The 22587-nt window shown below is 44.1% G+C and overlaps 1 protein-coding gene and 1 long non-coding RNA gene across 3 annotated transcripts in view; one reads left to right on the forward strand and one right to left on the reverse strand.

Annotated features, from left to right (window-relative positions):
• The window catches only part of Pacrg (parkin coregulated), a 458018-nt gene that overhangs the window by 184533 nt on the left and 250898 nt on the right, over positions 1 to 22587 (reverse strand). For both annotated transcript variants that reach the window (XM_052750836.1, XM_052750837.1), the window contains exons 3-4: positions 21979 to 22150; positions 1751 to 1900 (exon numbers count right to left, since the gene is read on the reverse strand). In XM_052750836.1, coding sequence (XP_052606796.1) covers positions 1751 to 1900; positions 21979 to 22150 — 322 coding nt within the window. The remainder of the gene's footprint in view (positions 1 to 1750; positions 1901 to 21978; positions 22151 to 22587) is intronic.
• LOC128118304 (uncharacterized) lies at positions 1911 to 13845 on the forward strand. The gene is made up of 3 exons (XR_008221142.1): positions 1911 to 3244; positions 3789 to 3828; positions 12054 to 13845. It is a non-coding gene; the product is annotated as an uncharacterized LOC128118304 (long non-coding RNA).

A 22587-nucleotide genomic window follows, 5' to 3' on the forward strand; every position in this document is an offset into this window, starting at 1 on the left:
AACTGGGTTTTCTCGTGGGATTCACCAATGCCCTTCATTTTCACACAAGGATACAAAATATTGCTTAGATTTAAGTTGTAGATTTTTACCGTATGACGAGAGCATATCACATTGTGGATGCATCTATTCCTCTATGCTTCAGCAAGACAGAAGAAATGTGGGCAGGCCCAATCTCCATGCATCAAATTCAGATACAAATGCTTATAAGGGAGAAAAGCTACAGGGAGGCAAGCTTCATAATAAAACGATGGGCGTACTAACCATGAGCATTTTGTAGGTTTGTGTGAGGAATACTGAGAAAATATTTGTGAGACCCAGGCTTCAAAATATTAACCTAGAGTTTTTGAACAGCGACTCTGTATCCCCCCAACAGATCTCTACTTCTGGCCCTAGCTCCTTCAAGTTGAGGTAGGATCGAAATACAAGAATACAAGGAAGCTTGCAGTTTCCTTTTGAGCCATAATTGAACGACATTATTGTGGAGTCTTTCTATAAATACACAGATATTTGATGCTGACATATGGTAAAAATATTAATTAGGAATAAATAGTATTTGTAAGTATTTTTTATAACATAGGAATGCTATTATAAAACAATTGCTTGAACAGTATGAAACTAAATTACTGAAACACAGTTTTTAATTTCCTCTTGCTTAAGTGTCAATGCAGCCTTCTCCTCTTCAGATGGCTTGAGATGGACCACAAACATAGAATTGGGTCAGTTGACCCAAAGACAGCTAAAGAGCTCCTGAGAACTCTACAGTGCCCTGAGTAGTGAATACATGATGCAGATTCAACAGCAATCAGTGACTACATTCAATGATGGTGACTCTAAATTCCAGGCTTGTCTGTGGCCGGGGCTGCCACACACTTGGCTTTTTGTTTGATATTGTTTTCCTGTATGTACAATGAGCAGACCGTGTTGCAAAATTTTCATGCTGTGTTCCGCTAAATTACCAACTTATTTACATGGCTGTCAGGAACTAACTTCAAATGTTGACTCCTTCCACGCATGTGAGAAGTACGGAACTTCAAAGTTAGCAACAAAAGAAAATGAGATTCATGTACTTTCAGGGAAATCAGACTGCCAGGGAGCAAAGCCACAGTCGCGGCCTGCCAATGATCGCTAAGACTAGATACAGATCTGTGCAGGGTAAACATTCCTTTGAGAGCATCCATGCCTCTGAAGCTAAGTGAGGAATAGTTTTCAAGAGATACATTGACTCTCATATCTACTTTTAATCAGTACTCACCATCCAAGTCACTGAAAATTGTTAATGACAAATTACTAAGTATCAGCAACTAAGAGCAGAAAAAATATCATTTTTATGGCTTTTTTCCCTTGAAATGAAATATCAGATGTTAAAAGGCTCCAAACTGCCTACCACATTTGAACAGCATTTAAAACACTCACCTCCAATCAATTTATAAATAGTGGGCTACAAAGTTTTGCAGAGAGGATCAAAACCTTCTTCAAGGAGTATTAAAGAAAGCTATACAGTTTAATTACTGGAAACAGACAGAAGCATTTCGGGGTTCCTCTACTGAGTGAGTGAGCCATACATATGAGGAGCAATAAGTGGAACTGCTGATTAGACTGTTTCCAGGAGGACAGTAGGAGAAGGGTCGGGCTACGCATTTGAGATCTCCAAACTGAAGGGTGATAGTCCCAAACAGGGGGCTCCTCAGTCCTCCTTCACCCACTTCCTCATTCTAGGGCCGAGAAGACATTTGCTCCTGGGGCCACTCACCATTCATGTTCTTGAAGATGTTCAGGATTGGGAGGATCTGACGGTAGTAGGGTACCAAGGCTTCACCCACCATCTCGGCCGACACAACCAGATGCTGGAGGACTTTGAGTGTGACACAGATGACCTGTCGGTTTCGGAGGTTCAGAGCATCTGTGTGGTAGAAAAACGACAGTAGAAAGTATTGTGTGTGAATTCTATGACGTTAAAGTAGCACTGTCTCATAGCTGCCTTTAATTAAGCTGTGCTCTACTGGGGACCAAGAGGGCCTTATGACTACAGCTCTGGCTGAGGTAGTGCAGTGGTTACTTGTGGGCTCCTCAACAACTCCGACAACATTTTCCCTTTCCTTTCCACTTTGCTTCTTTGAGGCAGCATCACTCACAGACTGTGGACAGCAAGTCCCAGGAATTATCCATCGATGAGATTATAAGCATACACTGCCATGTCTAGCCTTTTATGTGCCTGGCTATGGATCCAAACTTAAGTCTTCATGCTCGTGTGGCAAGCAGTTTACCAATTGGGCCATCTTCCCAGCCCTGATTTCTGCCATTCTCAAAGCTATTATCATAAAACAACCTTTATTTTAGGAGATAGAACTTGGCTAGTGTACATGAGGAAAAACTATAGATTGGTTACCAACACAGGTAGTATTTTTGGTAGAAGTGAACATAAAATGTACCAATACAGGTAGTATTTTTGGTAGAAGTGAACATAAAATGTACATAGACGCTTAAGAAGGCAGGGAGGAAATACAGAAAACAAGCATTGCCCTACAAAGAGTCAACCATAATAAAGTGAGACCAAAGAACACACACAAGCCTACAGAACAGTTCTGAAGTCAGGCGGTGGTGGCGCACGCCTTTAATCCCAGCACTCGGGAGGCAGAGGCAGGAGGATCTCTGTGAGTTCGAGGCCAGCCTGGTCTACAAAGTGAGTTCCAGGAAAGGCACAAAACTACAGAGAGAAACCCTGTCTCGAAAAACCAAAAAAATAAAAAAAATAAAAATAAAAATAAAAGAACAGTTCTGAGCACAAAGCAACAAGCTACTGCAGAGCAAGACAAACGGTGGTTAAATCACCTGGCGGTCCATCTCTGCAGGGGCTGAAAGGTGCTCTTTCTCCAGTGTGGAACCAGGACATTGATGTTAGCGTGTGAACCTGACCAGTTCATTGATTCTTTCTTGGTCCTGGTTTCCTTAATCACAGCAGCCTGTTATTTGTTTTCTAAGATGACAGTCTTAAAATGGTTGAAATGAAGAGCCACACAAAGCATCTATTATGGGGCCAGAGGTTGACAGGACGTGGAGCCGCTGACTACTCTAAGATATAAGCTAAAGGCTCCTGTTTCTAAGATCTTCCACCTCCTAACGAAAAAGGATTGACTATGACCTTAAAGCAAGGGCTAAAGCAGCTGAGCGATCCAGGAGATGGCCGGTACCCTGGGAGGAGGCCTCACATTGTCCTTGAGTTCATCTCACACGTCCAGCAGCTCTGGTACTGCAAACACATCTCATTCAGTATGAACTTTCTCTTTACTCTGTGATGTGACCTGACTGGTTCCCCATTACTCAAGGTCAAAACCCAGTTTTCATCTCTCATATTCCCTATGTTTTGAAAATTGTCTGTTTCTGTATCAGAGTATGCTTGAATTTATGTCTTCTGTTCCATGAGTACCTCCCTTCCTCTGGTCCTGAGTCTCCCCTCTTGCCCTCTCCTTGGATCCTGGATCTTCACCCACATCTTCTTTCCTCAGTCTGGTTCTTGGTCTCTGTTCTCACCTTCCCTCCTCTGGTTCTGTGTTTCCATCCTCAACAGACCCCGGGTCACCATCGTCACCTTCTTCTCCCCCGTTGGTCCCGGGTCACCATCGTCACCTTCTCTCCCTCTGGCTCTAGGTCCTCGTTTGCACCTCCCCTTCTCTGATTCAGGGTCCTCTTCCTCATTTTTTCCTCTCTGGTCCTGAGTCTCCATTTTCACTTGTTCATATCCAACCGCCTGCTCCGAGAACTTAATGTTGCCCTCTGCTTTTCTTTCTCAGAGGAAATGGAAGATCAGCCAGATCCAGGGAGATATTCAGGGTAAGTTTAAACTCAACTCAATCCTCAGTGAAAAGTTTAAGAGTTGAAAGCACCGTTTGTTTAGTGGTTTCAGAGATTTCCTGTGGAAACACTGGGAAGTTTTTTAACAATAAAGTTGAGGTCAGCTTTATCTTCTCCAGGAACACTGGGGGTTGGAGAATGAACACGCTTCAGAGCAGCCCCACAACTTCTGGTCCGGTCAAGGCTACATTCCTGGTTGGTTTGAAAGTAAACATGAATGTAATGAACAGAGGCGCTCAGCCTTAACTCTAGGAGCCCACCTAAATATAACTGCAGGACTTGGTGGCGTGATGGCCTGTCATTACAGCTTTTACACACTTTGCAGGCCACGCTGAATCTTCTGAAAAACAACTAAAAATAGAATGCTGTAATTTCCTCTGCAAGCTGTGGCGACAAGACAGTCAGAGCAGAGTTTTTGAGCGCTGGTGGGAAGGAGGCAGAGAGCGGAGCGGGCAGTCGGCACCAAGCCTGTTTCTGGTCTTATCCAAACTACCCTGCATGGAGCATTTCTTTGTGCCAGGAATTGAACCTAGCACTTTATACATCTTAGATTACTAATCCTCCTTTGTCAACATTTGCTGAGAGCACATTATGTGCTCCTCATAGTTTTAGGAATTGGAAGTATTGAAATGAACAAGATACCGATGCTAACATCTGCTTGGGGATTGCAGTCTAGTTTGGCAGCATATAGTAAGCATACACCACAAGTATGATGACTGTTCTTGACAAGACAAGGTTAGTAAGCAGTCAATCACAGTGATACTCAGCCTGGTTTCAGGATCAGGGAACTCTCCTAGACACAAGGACAAAGCGCAAAGAATAATAGATGCTATTTAGCTATAGAATTTCCATGCAGGGAGGTACACTAGAAACACAGACCCCTCCCGGGGGAAGGGAGCTTGCTCCAGCTGGGTAGACGAGAGTGCACTAAGGTCATAGGAAGATAGATTAGCTGGTCTCATAACTGTGAATGTGCTCTTCCCTCTTCCTGAGCATCTTTTGGTGAAAAGCATGAGTGTGTAGGTATGCATCCATGGAGGACCTGAGTGATATAACAACCAGACACTTGAGAGTCTGGGTTTCTGCCTTTTCTGTCCATTCTTCTTTCCCTCCCATCATAATCCTACAAAGCTCTCAAGAGCTATGTTTAACTGTCCATTTTGTGGATTTTTTTTCCAGGAAAACACAATGACAAAACATTGCTATCAAAGGCAGAAAATACTGTGAGAGTCCTTGAGGAGATGAATGTCTGAGGGTGGTAGTTTGGGTGGCTGTAGTGGCTCCTGAATGTGGTTTTCCATTAGATATGCATCCCAAAGATTGTGTGTGCCTATCTACACCCAATGTCAGGGAAGAGACTTGACATGTAGACCATACTGATGTGTGTGTGTGTGTGTGTGTGTGTGTGTGTGTGTGTGTGTGTGTACAACTGTACCTTAATTTTCTAACTGGGATTATACGTATAGCTACCTGGTCACTCAGGGGTTATTAATGTTTTCTCTCATCTCAAGAGAATATCAGACATAGCTTTTAGGTGATAACTACATTGCAACCTTGATTGAGTTAGCATGGTTGTGATAAATTTTATTGCAATGTTATTGACAATGACTGGCAGCCACAGTGCCTGCCCTGTTACTCTGAATGGAGCATGAAAGGGAATGCTGTGTCCTTCCTTCCTGAGAAGAAAGAAAATTGCTTCACAGTAGCTGTGAGAGAAAACTGGAGTGCTGTATAAAAATATCCTTAATTTCATTAAGAGGATTTTTTTCTTTATCTTTTTTTTGTGTGTATATATATGTGGATACATGTGTGCATATAGATGCATGTGCACATACATGCATGTGTGTGTAGTGGCCAGAGGTTAACCTTGGGTGCCATTACTCATGAGTGGTCACCTAATGCTTTGAGACATTATCTCTTATAGGTCTGGAGCTCACTGAGTAGATTAGGCTGTCTGGTGAGCAAGCTTCAGAGATCTGCCTGCCTCAACCTCCCCAGTGCTGGGATTACTAGTGTATCAGCACTAGACTTTTCATATGGGTCCTGGAGACCAAACTCAAGTGTTCAAGCTGTCTTCATCCCAGCCCAAACTGAGCCATTGTCCACACACCCCTGAATGAACCATCGTGCCCCAGCCCCAAGGGGGACTGAGTTTTTATACTGCCCATTTCCATTTTAGTTCATGTGTTTTTGTTTCTCATTCTTGAGGAATTGATTCATAACATCAAGTCTTTTTGTTCTTAGTTTCCCAATGGAATTAAAGAAATATGATTTGGGGATGGTGAAGTGGGAAACGGAGCTCTTTTCCTTTGAGAAAGTGTGTTAACAGATATAAAGGGAATGTGATTCTGGGGCCTGAATGAGGCGAGATGTGTTTATCCCTCTGCAGCTGTTGGCAAGTTGTAAGTGAGGACTTTGAACTCAAGATTAAAGGTTTTGAAAGGTCTAACATGAAGAGTCTACTGACATTATAGAACCTTTCTATTCAGGAAATTGAATTTCTATTGTACAGCTTTCTGCCTTCAAGTATAATCAACACGATAGAGCTTACAGATATAGAGAAATTGCTGAAGAATAAGGAAAAAATAATTTGAAGTCAAAGTGGTAAAATTTATTCATCTTAGATGGTTATAAGCTCCACATACAATTTTCTTAGGCCTAAAATCCATTACCGCTATGAATTTTGTGAAGTGAGAACATTTCCTACTATTAGATACGATTTGCTACTGCAGAACCAGAAAACACAGAAACATTTCTGTGGATCGTCTCTGCTTAGAGTCAAACACACCCAACAAAATGAAAGCCAAACACAAAGTCTAAAAATACTTTTGACATATGCCATAAAGGTTAATATCTTTAATATACAAGTAGCTGTCATAGTCCAGTAAAATAATCAAATTAGAATGATCTAATAACGTGAGCAGATAATACAGGTATTAATATAGACAAATGAGCAGTTAATATCCTATAATATTCAAACTCATTGGTAATCAAAATAAGTTTGGGAATAGCATATTAGCAAAAATAGCCATTGAAATATTATCACTCAGATCAGAAGCATGTTTGGGAAAAGAGAGATGTTAACAGATGCTGTGGCCCAAACAGATGCAGCAGTTCTCCTCAGAGCCACACAAATGCACGTGAGACTGAGCCCAGCAATTCACCCTGTGGGCATTAGCCTAAGTAAGATGCTGTGTACTCAGTCATGGAAGAATGCTAAAACCAGTACTGCTTATGATTGGAAACAACCAAAACCTTCCATGGCCATCAAGTTGGTAAAGGAGAAAACAGTATATCTACAGGGTGGAGAATTATTTTAGTACATTTATTTGTTTATTTTAATTTTTGTATTGTTTTAGAACCATTAATGCAATGTAGTACTTGGTGAAAGTGGACTTTCTTTGTATTGAGTATTTCATTTTTCTTATAAGTGATACTGTTTGTTTGAACAGATAAAAGCATCAGTTTCTGAAATGCTCTCAAAGAGGTGGTCACCAGCATGTTCGATTTTGTACTCTCAAGGCTCTGTGAGGACCTCTGTCACCCACACGCTCCTTTCATTCTTGTGGCTGAAGCTGTGTCTGGGTATCCCACATACTGAGTGCCTGGTACAGCGGCTGGGCAGCTGGATGTGAGCTTATCTCGTGTGTGCTGTCATTGGCAATGCACGGCTCTTCTCTCAGCGCACCTGCCCCTGTGTATATAGATGTCCACTCGCTTCATCTTGAAGGAGTGGGATGTCATAGGATGCCCAAGGAAGGAGTTAGCCTTGCTACTGCTTTCAGAGTGAAATCAGATGATAATCCTTTGTATCAAGTGGGCATTGCTGCTAAGAGGCACTGGTCCATTCCCTACTCTTATTGAGAAAGGGTCACTAAATTTGTCATAGCTTTTAGAAGGTGGGACTCATGGCCAGGAAGGACACAATATGCACAGGTCTTATGCAAAGTAGGGAATTCAGGGATGTACATGAAATAAAAAGTAGGTGGACACAACAATTTCAGAGATACAGGAGCCCCATCCTTCTCAATGAAGGACAGGAAAAGCACACACTTCCAAGCCTGAGAGCAATTTTTGGTACAATTTTAGGAGTGATTATTTGGGTAAGTAATTTGGAAGCACGTAGGAAGACGACAGTATCTGGCTGCTCTAGCTGGTGTAAGACATAGAGATGGAAGGCTGGGACATACATAGCTTAGTTGACTGTGTGCTTGGCATGCACGAGTCCCAGGGTTCCATCCCCAGCACCACATCAACAGAGTGAGATGGTGCATTGGAGGTGGAGACAGGAGTCCTCCTCAGCTACACAAGTCCAGACCAGCTGGGACACACGAGACACTGCCTTTAAAGACAAACAAAACCAAGTGAGCAATAATATCAGCATCCCCCTAACAGGAGAGAGATTGAGAACTAGGATTTCCTCTTTTTTCTTGCTATTCCTGTGTGAATAACTGAATCCCAGTAGTAGCAAGCATTGATGTCTTGTATTAACCTTTCCTTGACGGGGCACTTCAGAGGTCTGCATTGGACCGACCAGTCCATTGAAATTCTCTTTTGTAGAGTCAGTGCATCTTTCTGAATCAAAACTTATCATCTGTTTTGGTGACTGAAAGTTGAGAATCTACAAAGACAAGGAAACTAAGGAATACACACACAAGACATACACACAGACACACACACACACACACAGATACACACACACAGATACACACACACACACACGCACACGCACACTAGTTCCCAATTTGTTTTGGCACAGCAATGTTCTACCGACATAATCCTGTGACTCCTCACACCTCTGGACAATGGTATTTCTAGTCTCCTGGGAGGGTTGAAAGAATTAGATGATCTAACACTACAGAGCTAGTTAATGGTATGCGGGATTTTTGCCCGAGTCTCAAGTCTGCACCCCTAACAGCTGTACTTCTTTTTCTTCCAGCGTCTCCTCAGTCAGGAGGTACTGCCCCATGCCCTGGTGCACACTGGGGTTAGACAGTGAGGAGATGGTTAAAAATGCCAGTGAACTAACTCTCGCATTGACTAAGCAGGAAGCCTCCACCACGCTGGGTCCTGGGCACCAGTGGCTTATTCTTTTTTCTTTTTTTTTTAAATTTATTTATTCATTTTTGGCTGCAGTTTCCCCTCCCTCCTCTCCTCCCAGCCCCGCCCCCCCCCTCTGTCCCCACCTCCAATCCCCTCCTCCTCGGTTTCTGTTCAGGAAAAAGCAGGCCTCCCATGGATATCAACAAAGCATGGCACATCAAATTGTAATGAGACTAAGCACCTCCCCATGGTTTAAGGCTGGGCAAGGCAACCCAGTATGAGGAGTAGGGTCCCAAAAGTCAGCAAAAGAGTCAGAGACAGCCCCTGTTCCCACTGTTAGGAGTCCCACAAGAGGACCAAGCTACACAACTGTAACATATACATAGTGTGCCCAGGTCAGTTCTGCAGGCTCCCTGGTTGTCGGTCCAGTCTCTGTGAGCCCCTGTGAGCCCGTTTTAGCTGATTCTGTCTGTTTTCTTGTGCTGTCCTTGACCCAGTGGCTTATGCTTAAGGAATTCTTAAGGAATAAATCACAGTGATGGAGTCAAAGCTCATGGCAGCTTTCAGAAAGCAAGGGATGCTGTTCTGAGCACACAGCTTCAGAAACTTAGACAAATGTTTGTGCTTTTCCACTGTCAGACTTTATTGACATTTTAATGCTTTCACGAGGTGCACTGGTTTCACTGGGAGCAGCACCGACTCTCAGACCACACAGGAAATACATGCAGAGGTTATGGAATGGCTGCAAAGGCCAAAGAAGGCCACCTCAGAGGTCAGGGACTCCCACAGAGGCCCTACCAAGAGGCAGAGAGCCCATGAGGGAATAAGGTAAATAACCCGGCTGGAGGTCTGCTGGAGAGGCTGCTCCAGGGTCAAGGTATGGAGTCACAGTTTTGACTGAGTCTTGGGGTCTAGTCAGGCTATAGAACTGAGCTGCAGGATCGTCGAGCTCTTAGAAGCAATGGGCAAGACTGGGTCCAAATGAATATACAGGTGGACAGACAGGTGATAGGTCCAGATGGGTAGACAAACAGACAGAAGAAAGGCAGTCGTTTGAGTGGGAAACCAAGCTGAGCTGAAGCCAATGGGGTGGCTGGGGGTTCTCTGACTGTGGGTTCCACAGATGCACACACTAGGTGGTCAGGTGATGGATCTGTCTTAGTCATCACCACACCTGTGTTAGGTGTCCAGGTGAAGATCGTCAATCCTTTGCTTACTCTGGTGTGCTCAGTAAGTTTTCAGGCCCCGTTTTCCAGATATAATTTCAGGATACTCATGTGATCAGCTCATAGAGTGCATTTTCTTCAATTAAACCACACAGTACATGTCTATCCTTAGGAATGCATTACTTTTTTTTTTAAAGATTTATTTATTGATTATGCATACAGTGTTCTGTCTGCATGTATGCCTGCAGGCCAGAAAAGGGTGCCAGATCTCATTACAGATGGCTGTGAGCCACCATGTGGGTGCTGGGAATTGAACTCAGGACCTCTGGAAGAACAGCGAATGCTCTTAACCGCTGAGCCATCTCTCCAGCCCCAGGAATGCATTACTTAACAGGCGGTACCTTGTGGGTTATCCGTGTGTCCACCAAGGTGCAGGAATCATCCTGTGTCCTGAGCACCAGTGGCTTGTTCTTAAGGAGTCAGTTATAGTGACCAAGGAATTTTCACTCCAAGTAGAGTCAATGCTACCTGAAAATGGAGTCCCTTCAGGGAAGGCATTGGAGAACACTATTTTTTCCCCCCCACAGGTCACAGCCTGTATCAACATGCACTTTGGAATGGCGTCATGGCTGACTGTCTGCATGAGGCTTCAGCCCAGTTGACTTAAAGATGTTGACACTAAGGCTGAGGACGATGGTGACAACATTTATCACGTGCATGTCACATGATCTGTTGGAAGCCTTAAATGCACTAGTTCATTCTACCACAGACATGACCCCATAAGCTGGGGGCCATTATTGTCCCCATTGTGAAAATAAGGCACTGTGCCTCAGTACTGAGCGTGGACACTAGCTTACTGGAGACAGGGAAGGACAGTAATGGGGATGGATCCTGCCTGCAGGTGCCCTGTCCCCTGCTGGTGTTGGCGCTGTCTCTCTGGCTCTGTCATGACTTTCTGGCATGGTCAGCTGCCATCATTTGCTCTCACTTCTGCCACTGCTAGGCTTTTATGTTGCATTTCCAGTGTCCCTTGTTCACACAGGACTCTGCCTGATTTTGATTCCTCCTCACAGGTCCAGAGGATCTTTAGTTCTGGAAGGTGACCAAGTGCTGAGGTTGTCATCTAGCCTCTGCCTTGGATTGACACCACTGTGCCTTCAACAGGACACTAATCCCATAAGTGGATTCACAGGGCGACACAGGGTTTCATGTTCTAGCTCTGTTTAGATGGAAGGTGAGGACAGTAAGGCAATGCCAGGTTAAGTGTGAGGAAAATGGGTGGAGATAAGGCAGAGTGTGTGACATGTGTCAGATGGTGAGATTCCATAGCCTGTCTGCTTGGGAGTGCTCATGTATGGCCGCTTTCCCATGAACTCAACTTATCACAGCCCTCTGAGGTTCCTATTACTTTCCTCCTCTAGGAAAGATGAGAACTTCCCTCCTGACCTTGTTGGCATAGAGTGTTGGGTCAGCACTAGAACATGGGTCTCAGGCGACAGCTTTGCCTAGGTGCCACATTCACGCTAGAACGTGGGTCTCAGGCCACAGCTTTGCCGAGGTGCCATATTCACTCTAGAACATGGGTCTCAGGTCACAGCTTTGCCTAGGTGCCACACTGGCGGCAGACTTTCAACTGATGCTCAAATGGGTTGGTATAGACTGAGTTTGCTGTGGCATCAGATGATCCCTACATCTCAGACTGCCCACTTCTGGCTCATGGCACATACCCATGTCTCCCTTCACAGTCTGTTGGAAGAGGCAGACTCCTCGCTCTGCAGATTGGATAACCAAGAAATATTGAAGGACAGAGTTTGGAAAGTCACCTCCTCTTCTCGTCACCTTTACCATATGTGGGTGACACGTTCTAGGCTGCTTGGACCAGGATTCCGCCTCTCCCCTTGGTCATAGCTCTAAAACCTCTGGGTAGGCGCAATTGTCACAAATGCCGTATTTCTCTGGAAATGCGGAGACACTGGCGGTTGGCCTTTCTTACAGATGAGAGTGAAGGTGAGCAGAGAGTCTTGGAGTCTACTTGGAACATGCTGACACCGGGAGGAGCAAGCTTTCAGATGGTCTTCACATACCGGAGCACAGACTGGCAATATTGAGCCACCACAGCAAACATGCCTGAAGTGAGGTGTAAGTCATCGGAGTTACTAAGCAAGCTTTATGAAGACAGTTTGACTCATGGTTCTTTTCCGGTATCTTGTAATCAAAAGAACCCCAAGTCATTTACCTCTTTTCCAACATAAAAGCTTATTTGTTCTTCTTAAATTAAAACTATTACTTTTTATAGTTTATTTTCAATTTTAAAATAATGTACCTGTAAAATCCGGAAACATGCATGGAATGATTCGATCATTACAAGGGTAATGCATTCAAGTGTGTTTGCTAATTAAAAAGAATTCTCAGAGCAGGTTCTTGCTTTGTGCTATGGTTCTCACATTCTATTCACGACTGGTCATTTTCTTTTCTCTTCTTTTTGTCCACTGGATGTCATTTAAGGAGAATATTTTGCTTTTTGAGTGTTAGTATTCAAGCTTCCTGAGCTGGGGTCACCATGCTCTCTCCCACTTAGCCACAGCTCCTCGAGTCAGCGGGGCATGTGGCCCTGGTGTCACCATCAGCCAGGTGACCTTGGCTCATTAGAGGTGTATTAATGAGGCCACCATCTCAGGCCCCTGCCACGTGCAGACTGGCACTGTTTCTGTGAGTTGGAGGGGCCAGGGTCACCTCTCCTTCCAGCAGGTCATCTCACAAATGCACACCACTGGTCATAGGCAAAAGATCCCACTGGGCAATTTAGAAACATCACAGAAATTTACTCCCGACTTCCTCTGACAGACAGGAAGCATCATAGCATTACAGTCTTTAGTTGGGGTTGCTAAACGGGCGTCTCTACAAGGCACTTTTACGTAAGACCCATCGCATGAGCATATCCAAATGGCCACATTACACTTTTGAAAATGGCGTCTGTACACATTTCAGTGAGGAGAGCAGTTACACACCTTATTATATTGATTTTGGAAATATTTGATGTATTTCTTGTGCACTGGCCAGCTCACTAGATACTGTGGGGATAGAGTCCTTTTTCACGTTATATTCTAAGTGATAGAAGAGGCTACAATGTACTGCTGGAGAGAGAGAGAGAGAGAGAGAGAGAGAGAGAGAGGAGTGGAGACAGGACTGGAGTTGGGGGAAGGGGTGGAAAGGAGATTCTAAAGAGGCAAAAAGAAAAACTGATACTGGAGCAGGGCTCTGAGGCTACTTAGCGCTTAGGCATGTGAGTTGGTGGCAGCAGGCACTCCTGTAAGAGCAAAGGCACAGAATTAGCAAAGAGCCAAGTAAGTTCTATAGAGCAGTCACATTGCTGTTCACACAGGCCAATGCAGGGAGCTGGTGAGAAGCTGACAATGTAACTTGCTGCACATGCTGGGAACACATGGACATCATCAAGATGGACACAGAGCACACGCAGTTACGTCTGAGAGATGAAAGCTCTTTGTCCTAGGGTTAAGGTACATGGTCTGAGCGAGGAGAAAGCATCAGGAGACATGGCTTGAGGCATCATCGGAGGGCAGTAGGGAGAAAATGGAGAAGGGGTTTTGGAAGGGATTTGAAGCAGGTTGTACTAGAAATCTACATGCAAACCCCACCCTAGCTGGCTTCTAAGAATCACCCAGGGAGGAGCTCCCCATGGGCCAGATGATGAGCACAAGCTGGAGATGAAAGGACTCAACATGAAAGACCTTCACTGTGTCCACCACAGGGAGGCGGAGCTGGAAGCCGGCAGCTCACGGGTACGCTGTCCACCAGGACTGGAAGTGACAGTCTTCTATAGAGCATAAAAGGATACAGAGCTTCTGAAACTTGTTATTCATAATGTCTAGGGTAGCTTTGCACTCTGGGGCCCTGCTGAGGTTAGACAAGCCCTAGACTGAGTCTGGCTGATGAGCGGTGACTAGAAGTGAGGGGTGTTGCTTTCAGGATGAGGTGACTAATTGTTGCATTCTCTGTGGGAGACCCTCTAGAGCCCTTGATCCCTTGGGTGCTGTGATCAGCAATGTCAATCAGGCTGGGTTCCTGAGTGACTGTGGTGCCGGGGCTCCCCACTAACCTGTGGAAGGCTGACTTGGTATAAGTCACTCACTGCTTTATGCCCTAGAGCTTGGGAGACTGGTTGCTATTGTAAAGCCTACTGTATTCCAATTGAGAGAATTTCCTTTATCATCATCAAAGAATCCTATTCCTTGTTTTTAAAACTATGAATGACTTTTCCTGCTAGTTTCAAGACATTGAATAACATTTGAGCTTTGATCTGTTCAACCTTAATTTTCTTGACAGTCACTCTGAATTCATTCTTCCATTGGTTTCTTATGATGCTCTATAACTGATAAGACAGGAACTTGGTTTGGCTGTCTTTAATGTGCTTTAGAAATACATTTCATATATTTACTGTAAGTTAATGCCTTACCACATCGTACCAAAAGCAGATATTTGAATCTAATAATTTCAGGCAATGTTTTTGTGAATGTTTACGATTTTAATGCAACATTTTTTTTTTTTTTTTTTTTTTTTTTTTTTTGGTTTTTCGAGACAGGGTTTCTCTGTGTAGCTTTGCGCCTTTCCTGGAACTCGCTTTGGAGACCAGGCTGGCCTCGAACTCACAGAGATCCGCCTGGCTCTGCCTCCCGAGTGCTGGGATTAAAGGCGTGCGCCACCACTGCCCGGCTTAATGCAACATTTTTATTATTGTGCAGTTAACATGCTTTCTAGCATGTTAAATAATTATGATTTCTAACTTGGCTCATGATTATTTATAAAAACACATCTTAATTTCAAAATAGAAATGTTTCAGCTATCATTTTAAAGACTGGTTTCCAGCACAACTCACATTTTGATTATTCAACGTGCTTTGTATGATTTCCACCTTTGGTGCTTTCTCTGAGTTTTGTCTTAGGCCCGAGTGGTGTGTGGCTGGCTGAGCAGAAGCTTTTTCCATGCTGTGGCAATGGCGACCTGCAGACGCACACACAGCACCGAGGCCCAGGTGTGCTTCACATTCTGACCCCAGCATTTGGAAATAGCGTGATATGATAACACCTCCCATCTAACATGACTGAGTTGGAGGGACCCAAGGGCTTGGGAATGAGGTGACTGCTTCCCAGAGCTGCTGGAAGGACGGGCCCATACAATTCTAGAAAAGCCAGGGAAAGGCTTGCAGACTGAGAGCAGTACTGGGAGCTGGCGTTACAGTGAGAAGCTTTTATATACTTTCCTCAGTCCTTTCCTTATCTGTTCCTGAAGAAGAAAGCAACATGGGCCGGGGAGAGAGCTTAGTAGATAAAGAGCTTACTGAACAAACCAGAGCTCCAGTCCTCAGCACCCAATTCAAGGACAGGTGGGTGTGGCATTGTGCCGGCAGTTCTAGTCTCAGGGAAGCAGAGGCAAGAGATCCCTGGGACAAGCTGTATGGCTACACTAGTCTTACTTGAAAGTTCTTGGTTCAACTGAGATTGTTCATGGGGCTCTACGAACCTGAGTTCACATGCATACACACACACACACACACACACACACACACACACACACACACACACACACGATCACACACATACATACATGCGAGCACACACATATACATACACACACACTCACATACACACACATACACTCACACACACACACACATACACTCACACTCACACACATGCACATACACACACAGACACAGACACATACACACACACACAGACACATGTGAGCACACATGTACATCCACTCCCCAGGCATTAAAAAGAGAATAGTTTGCAAATGATTTTAATCATATCAACAAATTTAGGAGAATAAATGTACTTTAAGGTTTTCCTCAAATGGATGGGCTTTCTTTTTATCTTCTGGGGATGATAACAAAATGACAGTTTCTTTGTCTGATTTTGTTTTCATTTTGAGACAGGTTCTCACATAGTGCAGACTAGCCTCAAACTTGAGCTGAAGTTGAACTTGACCCTAAAATCCTGTCCCTCTTCCCTCTGCCTCCCCAGTGCTGGGATTTTGAACTATGACAACAGGTCAGCTTTTTAGAGCCTAATGAAAACCCTAGAGTGTTTGGGGGAAAAAAGAAAATCTAAGTTAGGAAAAGCTGTATTCTCTGTTCTTAAGGTAACACAAATTAAGTAACAAAAACTCAACGCTAAAATATTCATCGATTTCAATGTAGTACCTTGAATCAAAGAATAAACAAAAACTCTTACCAAAGTATTTATAATATAGTCACAAATGAAAAGGAAAAGAAAATGAATGGAAGGAACTCAAAATTCACACAGAACCGGAGACACAGCCTGGCGTGCTATGGTCACAAAATGTGGTGAGGTAGACTGAAGTGGAGTACTGTTTCTCCTCTGTGCAGTGCTGAAAACTGAAGGCAGGACCTCTCAGTTCTCCTGCTGAGTGCTCTGCTACTGAGCTACATCCTTAGCCCTAGAGATACATATTTAACTCAGGACATATGAACCCAAGGCAAAGCAAAAGCAGCAAAAACAGACAGACAGACTTATTCCACCAAAACAGAAAGGGAGGAATCAGAACTCATCACATACGTGCCCGAGACTGCCAAATAGTAAAGTTAGTCAATAAAAAGATGTTGTTCTAGAACGTGGAAGAATAAACAAATTCAATTTAATCATATAATAAAGCAGTACAAATCATAAGACTGAATCAAGCTGGAGAATACAAGCCTTTGAAATATACCATATAAAATATAAATATATCATATAAAACCACACTGACAATAAATCAGAAGGAAGATGTTAATGCATACAGCAGCAGCATTTTACAGGTGAGGGAATGGTGTCACACAGAATAGTGTAATAGTGTCACACGGAATAGTGTAATGGTGTCACACAGACTAATGTAATGGTATCACATGGAATAGTGCAATGGTGTCACACAGAATAGTGTAATGGTATCACATGGAATAGTGCAATGGTGTCACATGGAATTGTGTAATGGTGTCACACGGAATAGTGTAATGGTGTCACACAGACTAATGTAATGGTATCACATGGAATAGTGCAATGGTGTCACACAGACTAATGTAATGGTATCACATGGAATAGTGCAATGGTGTCACACAGAATAGTGTAATGGTATCACACGGAATAGTGCAATGGTGTCACATGGAATTGTGTAATGGTGTCACACGGAATAGTGTAATGGTGTCACACGGAATAGTGTAATGGTGTCACACGGAATAGTGCAATGGTGTCACACGGAATCGTGTAATGGTGTCACACGGAATAGTGTAATGGTGTCACATGGAATCGTGTAATGGTGTCACACGGAATATTGTAATGGTGTCACACGGAATAGTGAAACTTCGTTCAAGTTGTTGCAGCTTATGTTACAGCCAAAATCCAGCTGGACATCAGATTCTGTTAGTAACTAACAGGTCATCTTGCCTACCTTAAATGCTGACAAAGGAACAATTTATTTATAGTGAATGAGTAAAAGGACATGGAGCACTGTTCGTTCTCACCCCAAAGCCTAAAAAATGCCCTTTAAGAACAAATGATCTAAAATCATCTAAAATATATTCATTGAGAGATAAGAGACTAACAAAGAATATTCATAAAGGAAAAATTAATTAAAAGAGTATGAGAAAAAACAGTTAAGAATAGTTAAAATAGGCTGGGTGATGGTGGCACACACCTTTAATCCCAGCACTCGGGAGGCAGAGGCAGGCGGATCTTTGTGAGTTCAAGGCCAGCCTGGTCTCCAAAGTGAGTTCCAGGAAAGGCGCAAAGCTACACAGAGAAACCCTGTCTCGAAAAAAACCAAACCAAACCAACCAACCAACAAACAAAAAGAATAGCTAAAATAAAATGTTTTAAGGTTGGGGATAAAGTCCAGAAAGTTTTCTAGGATGTAGATCTGTGAGGCAGAGATGGAAAACTGAACAGAAGGTAAAGGGTTTAGGGAATGGTCAGCTTGTGAGGCAGGACACACTGCTTGGGAGTTCTGAGGCAGGAAGAGAAAACAGCCAAGTCCTCACAGAAAGAATGCAGGAAAAGTGACTACTCCAGAGACGTGTGCCTCTAAGTTGAAATTGCCCAGTAAAATTAGTGGAAAAATAAATAACCAAACACATCATCAAGAAAGCTTCTATCACCAGAAACAACAAGATGAGTACACTTTGAGAGACTGGGGTCGAATCACAGGCAGAGGAAGCTCAGATTATAACAGAGTCTCTCTACATAGCTCTGGCTGTCCTGGAACTTACTGAGTAGACCAGGCTGGCCTCGAACTCACAGAGATCTGCCTGGCTCTGCCTCCCGAGTGCTGGGATTAAAGGTGTATGCCACCACTGCGGCCTGGAAACTCTTTCTTCGTTTTTTTTTTTTTTTTTTTTTAATTTATTTTGCAATACAATTCAGTTCTACATATCAGCCACGGATTCCCTTGTTCTCCCCCCTCCCGTCCCCCTCACCTTCCCCCCAACCCCCCCCCCCCCCCCAATTCCCATCTCCTCCAGGGCAAAGCCTTCCCCACAGACTGAGTTCAACCTGGTAGACTCAGTCCAGGTAGGTCTAGTCCCCTCCTCCCAGGCCGAGCCAAACAATCCTGCATAGGCCCCAGGTTTCAAACAGCCAACTCATGCAATGAGCACAAGATCTGGTCCCACTGCCTGGATGCCTCCCAAACAGATCAAGCCAATCAACTGTCTCACCCATTCAGAGGGCCTGATCCAGTGGGGACCCCTCAGCCATTGGTTCATAGTTCATGTGTTTCCATTCATTTGGCTATTTGTCCCTGTGCTTTATCCAACCTTGGTCTCAACAATTCTCGCTCATATAAACCCTCCTCATTCTCGCTAATTGGACTCCCAGAGATCCACCCGGGGCCTAGTCATGGATCTCTGCATCCAGAGCCCTCAGTAGTTGGATGAGGTTTCTAGCACAACAATTAGGGTGTTTGGCCATCCCATCACCAGAGTAGGTCAGTTCGGGCTGTCTCTCGACCACTGCCAGCAGTCTGTTGTGGGGGTATCTTTGTGGATTTCTGTGGGCCTCTCTAGCACTTTGCTTCTTCCTATTCTCATGTGGTCTTCATTTACCATGGTCTCCTATTCCTTGTTCTCCCTCTCTGTTGTTGATCCAGCTGGGATCTCCCGCTCCCCCAAGCTCTCTTTCCCTCAACTCTCGCCTTTCATTACCCCCACTCATGTCCAGGCTGTTCATGTAGATCTCAACTCTTTCTTCTTTAAAGCCTGTTAAAACTGGGGTCCCGAGTGGAGGAACAGGAAAAAAGGGAAAACTATATTTCTATTCTTACTTTTTTTTTTCAGTTGGAAAATACTAGACCCACTGAGTGCATCCATGTTTCATTACAGGATTAACAATTATGTAATTACTTAATAAAATAAATCCCGGATTCTGGGAATGCACAGAGCACATGGATCCTACCTCTCTTCCCTACAGAGTTACTCATGTTCCGCCTTCATAGATACTAATTAGAACAGCTAGCAGGTGATAGAGGGTTCATTTTTGCCCCCAAAGTCATAATTATCCCAATAGTGTGGTTTGAAAATAAGGTACACACAGCTACTACATGTCATGCCAGTTATGTACATCAGCCTGTTTCTAGATCAATTAGCCTCCAGAATTCTACCTGGAAGATGTATTTTATGCACATATTTCCCACCCTGGGCTGAAACCTGCAAGATGCTGCATAGTGAACCAACATTTTTCCCTGAGAGATGCTTGACTTTCAGTGACAGGAACCAGGACGGGTATATGGTGACCACATCCTGGAGAGCCATGCAATGACAGGAACCAGGAACAGATTGTCCTGGCTACTGGAACCTTGGGCTATCAAATTCCTATTTTTGTTAATTTTCCCTGATGAATCATGTTTACTGAGTTTTTAATAATGTTTCTTCTATCAGCAAATGACCTGGGGTATGTCAGTGCCATCATTTTTATCTTCATAATGCATTGCTTCTTTCAATTTATTTATGTGTCTTCAAACACAGATCAGACAGATTACCTGTCCCTTCACCTAGGGTCACCTCTCTGATTTGGCCTGCTTTAATGGTAAAAAATAATCCAAATATCATGTAGGAACACTCTTTCTGCACCCAGTATCTGCACCAAGGAAATGTGGAAGCCTCTCAAGAAGGTACCCATCTGAAGACAGAGTATCTATTTTAAGTCATAGGACCAAGATCTGGACTTTGCTGTTCTTCTGATGGGTGTGGGAAGAAATGGTCAGGCGGTTCCTGGAGGGAACATTCTGGCCCCTTTGGTTTCTCTGTGAGACTTGTATATCATCTTTGAAGAAATGTGGTATCTCAATTAGAAGTGATCACCTCTAAGCCAATGGCCTGGTGGAGAGAACAAATCCCAAGTAGGAAAGGTTCGAGCGATCTCGGCCTCTGTCTTGTTCCTGAGGGTCCTGTAAAGACTCCTTCAGATGGCTGACAGATGAGAGGAAGGACTGCTGCCAGCTACTCAGGGCCCATTTGAAGGGCTTTCCTTTTAACATGAGGTAGCTTTGACCCTTCTTGGGTAGAAGAAGTGTGCTGGTATATTACCATCTCTCCAGAAGTTCAAAGCCAGCCCAGAAAATTCCAGAGCTGACTCTGTGAATAGTGATAAGAGCTGAATGCCGAAGTACTCAAGTCCCAAATCTTAATGCTGCTTACTTACTTCAAATCAACAAAAGATGACCATGAGCAAAACCAAGTTCCCCAGGCGCTGGGTAGTGGTCCCCGTGCGGATCTCTTTTCTTCTCACTTTGGTCACACCACGTGGCCAGAGCACACCTGAGACAATCAAGGTGGGCCCCGAAAGCCTAGAAGCCCAGGAAAGGGCCTTCCAGTCTTTGGGAAGCCATTGGCTTGGATAAGAGATGATACAGCATGTTAGGAGGGGAGGCAAGGTCCTTGTCACCCTGTTCGAGCCGTGGGCCAGCTGAGTCCAAAGCTGGGAGGTGGGAATACCTGGGGTGGTTCAAGGCAGGGAAAAGACAGAACTTCATCCTCTGTGGAGTTCTCAGAGGCTCCGACCTCCTGATTTTAATCAGCAGTGACAGTGAAAGGCACAGCAAACCGCACTGGGTATGTGGTGACTGGTGAGAGGTGACGGCCTGATTCTCCGTCTGGGGATAGGTAGACCTCTCTGGGTCTCCATGGTGAACACCAGGCTGGCCTATGGTGATTCTATTACCAGGGCTAGCAGAAGATAGGCAGACAAACAAGACGGAGAGCAACCAAAACCTTATCTGGTGCCTGGAGAGCTCCCAGAACACCTCAGCAAGCTGCATGAGAGGCTGCTTTCTGGCAAGCTGGAGGCAGTCATGCCTGAGCAAACTGCAGAAAGGAACATGTTCTCGCGGTGTAAACAGAAATGCTAGTGGTCCTTGTCTCTGAGAGTCACTGCAGGAACCCACTGTGGATTCAAAAGTCCCTGTGCTAAAAACTATTTTCTGCATTCCAGATCCTGAAATTACGACTCTTACTACCTCACAGACACTCGGCAAAACTGTATTTCCATTTAACTTAAAAAACTAGAGGTGCTGTTTAACAAGAACTTGGGGTTTGGGTAGAGGACACATAAAATGTCACACACATTACTCCTGAATGGACAAGTTAGTGTCTGAACACTACATCACAGCCATGCAATATCTCAAATTAGCATGACTCTCACGTGATTTGTTTTGTTTGTGGTTAAGTCCTGGTATAGTATTAGTGATGAGAAATATTTTCAGAGATTTCAGTTGTCTGGCCTCATAAGCCAATTTATAAAAATTCCCACCAGCCTGGGGATCATCTCGGTCTGTTGTGTTTTACTGCTTAATTAGCAAGTTGTCAAACGTGGCGGTGTGAGACAGAGTGACGCTTTTTTACCTGTTCACTTACTTTTTATCGGGATAATGAGCTGTGGGATGACAGGTAGAATCTTGTTCCCCCCGTGTTCCAGCATGTCGTGGATTCCTTGCCGAGCAAAAAACTCATAGGGAAACGTCATTTCACAAAGCCCGTCAAAAAACAGAGGCAGGTAATGATGGTAATCCAGCTTCTCAATTTCCACCTGGAAGCAGAGGAGAAACACCATGTGAGAACAATGGGGGAGCAGGGTGTCCTGGGCCACCATGCAGCTTTGTCCCCTGCTTTGGGGGAAGAAGACTCTCAAGTCCTTCATGGACGTGTAACTGACCCCTGCACCCACCAGAGTCTGCCAGATGCTTTTCATCTCTTGGCAACGAGGGTAACATTGTCAATTTTCAAATCTCAACCATCGGGTGTGCCTTGGTCACATGACATCTGCATTGGGAGCACATTAATAATTTGTTGATTTCCTTAGGGTTTTTGTTTGTTTGTTTGATTTTTGTTTCACCATTTGGGCCAAGTTTGATCTTGAATGTTCAGATTGGAATTCAAGATAGGCACATTGAAAACACAAGTGTAAGAACAAAATGAAAGAAAACCCAAACCAGTTTAAATAGATTGGTATGTAAATTTCTAACA

Source organism: Peromyscus californicus, unplaced genomic scaffold (assembly GCF_007827085.1).
Source record: "Peromyscus californicus insignis strain IS unplaced genomic scaffold, ASM782708v3 Scaffold_22__1_contigs__length_63687245, whole genome shotgun sequence".
NCBI classification, from domain to species: domain Eukaryota; kingdom Metazoa; phylum Chordata; class Mammalia; order Rodentia; family Cricetidae; genus Peromyscus; species Peromyscus californicus.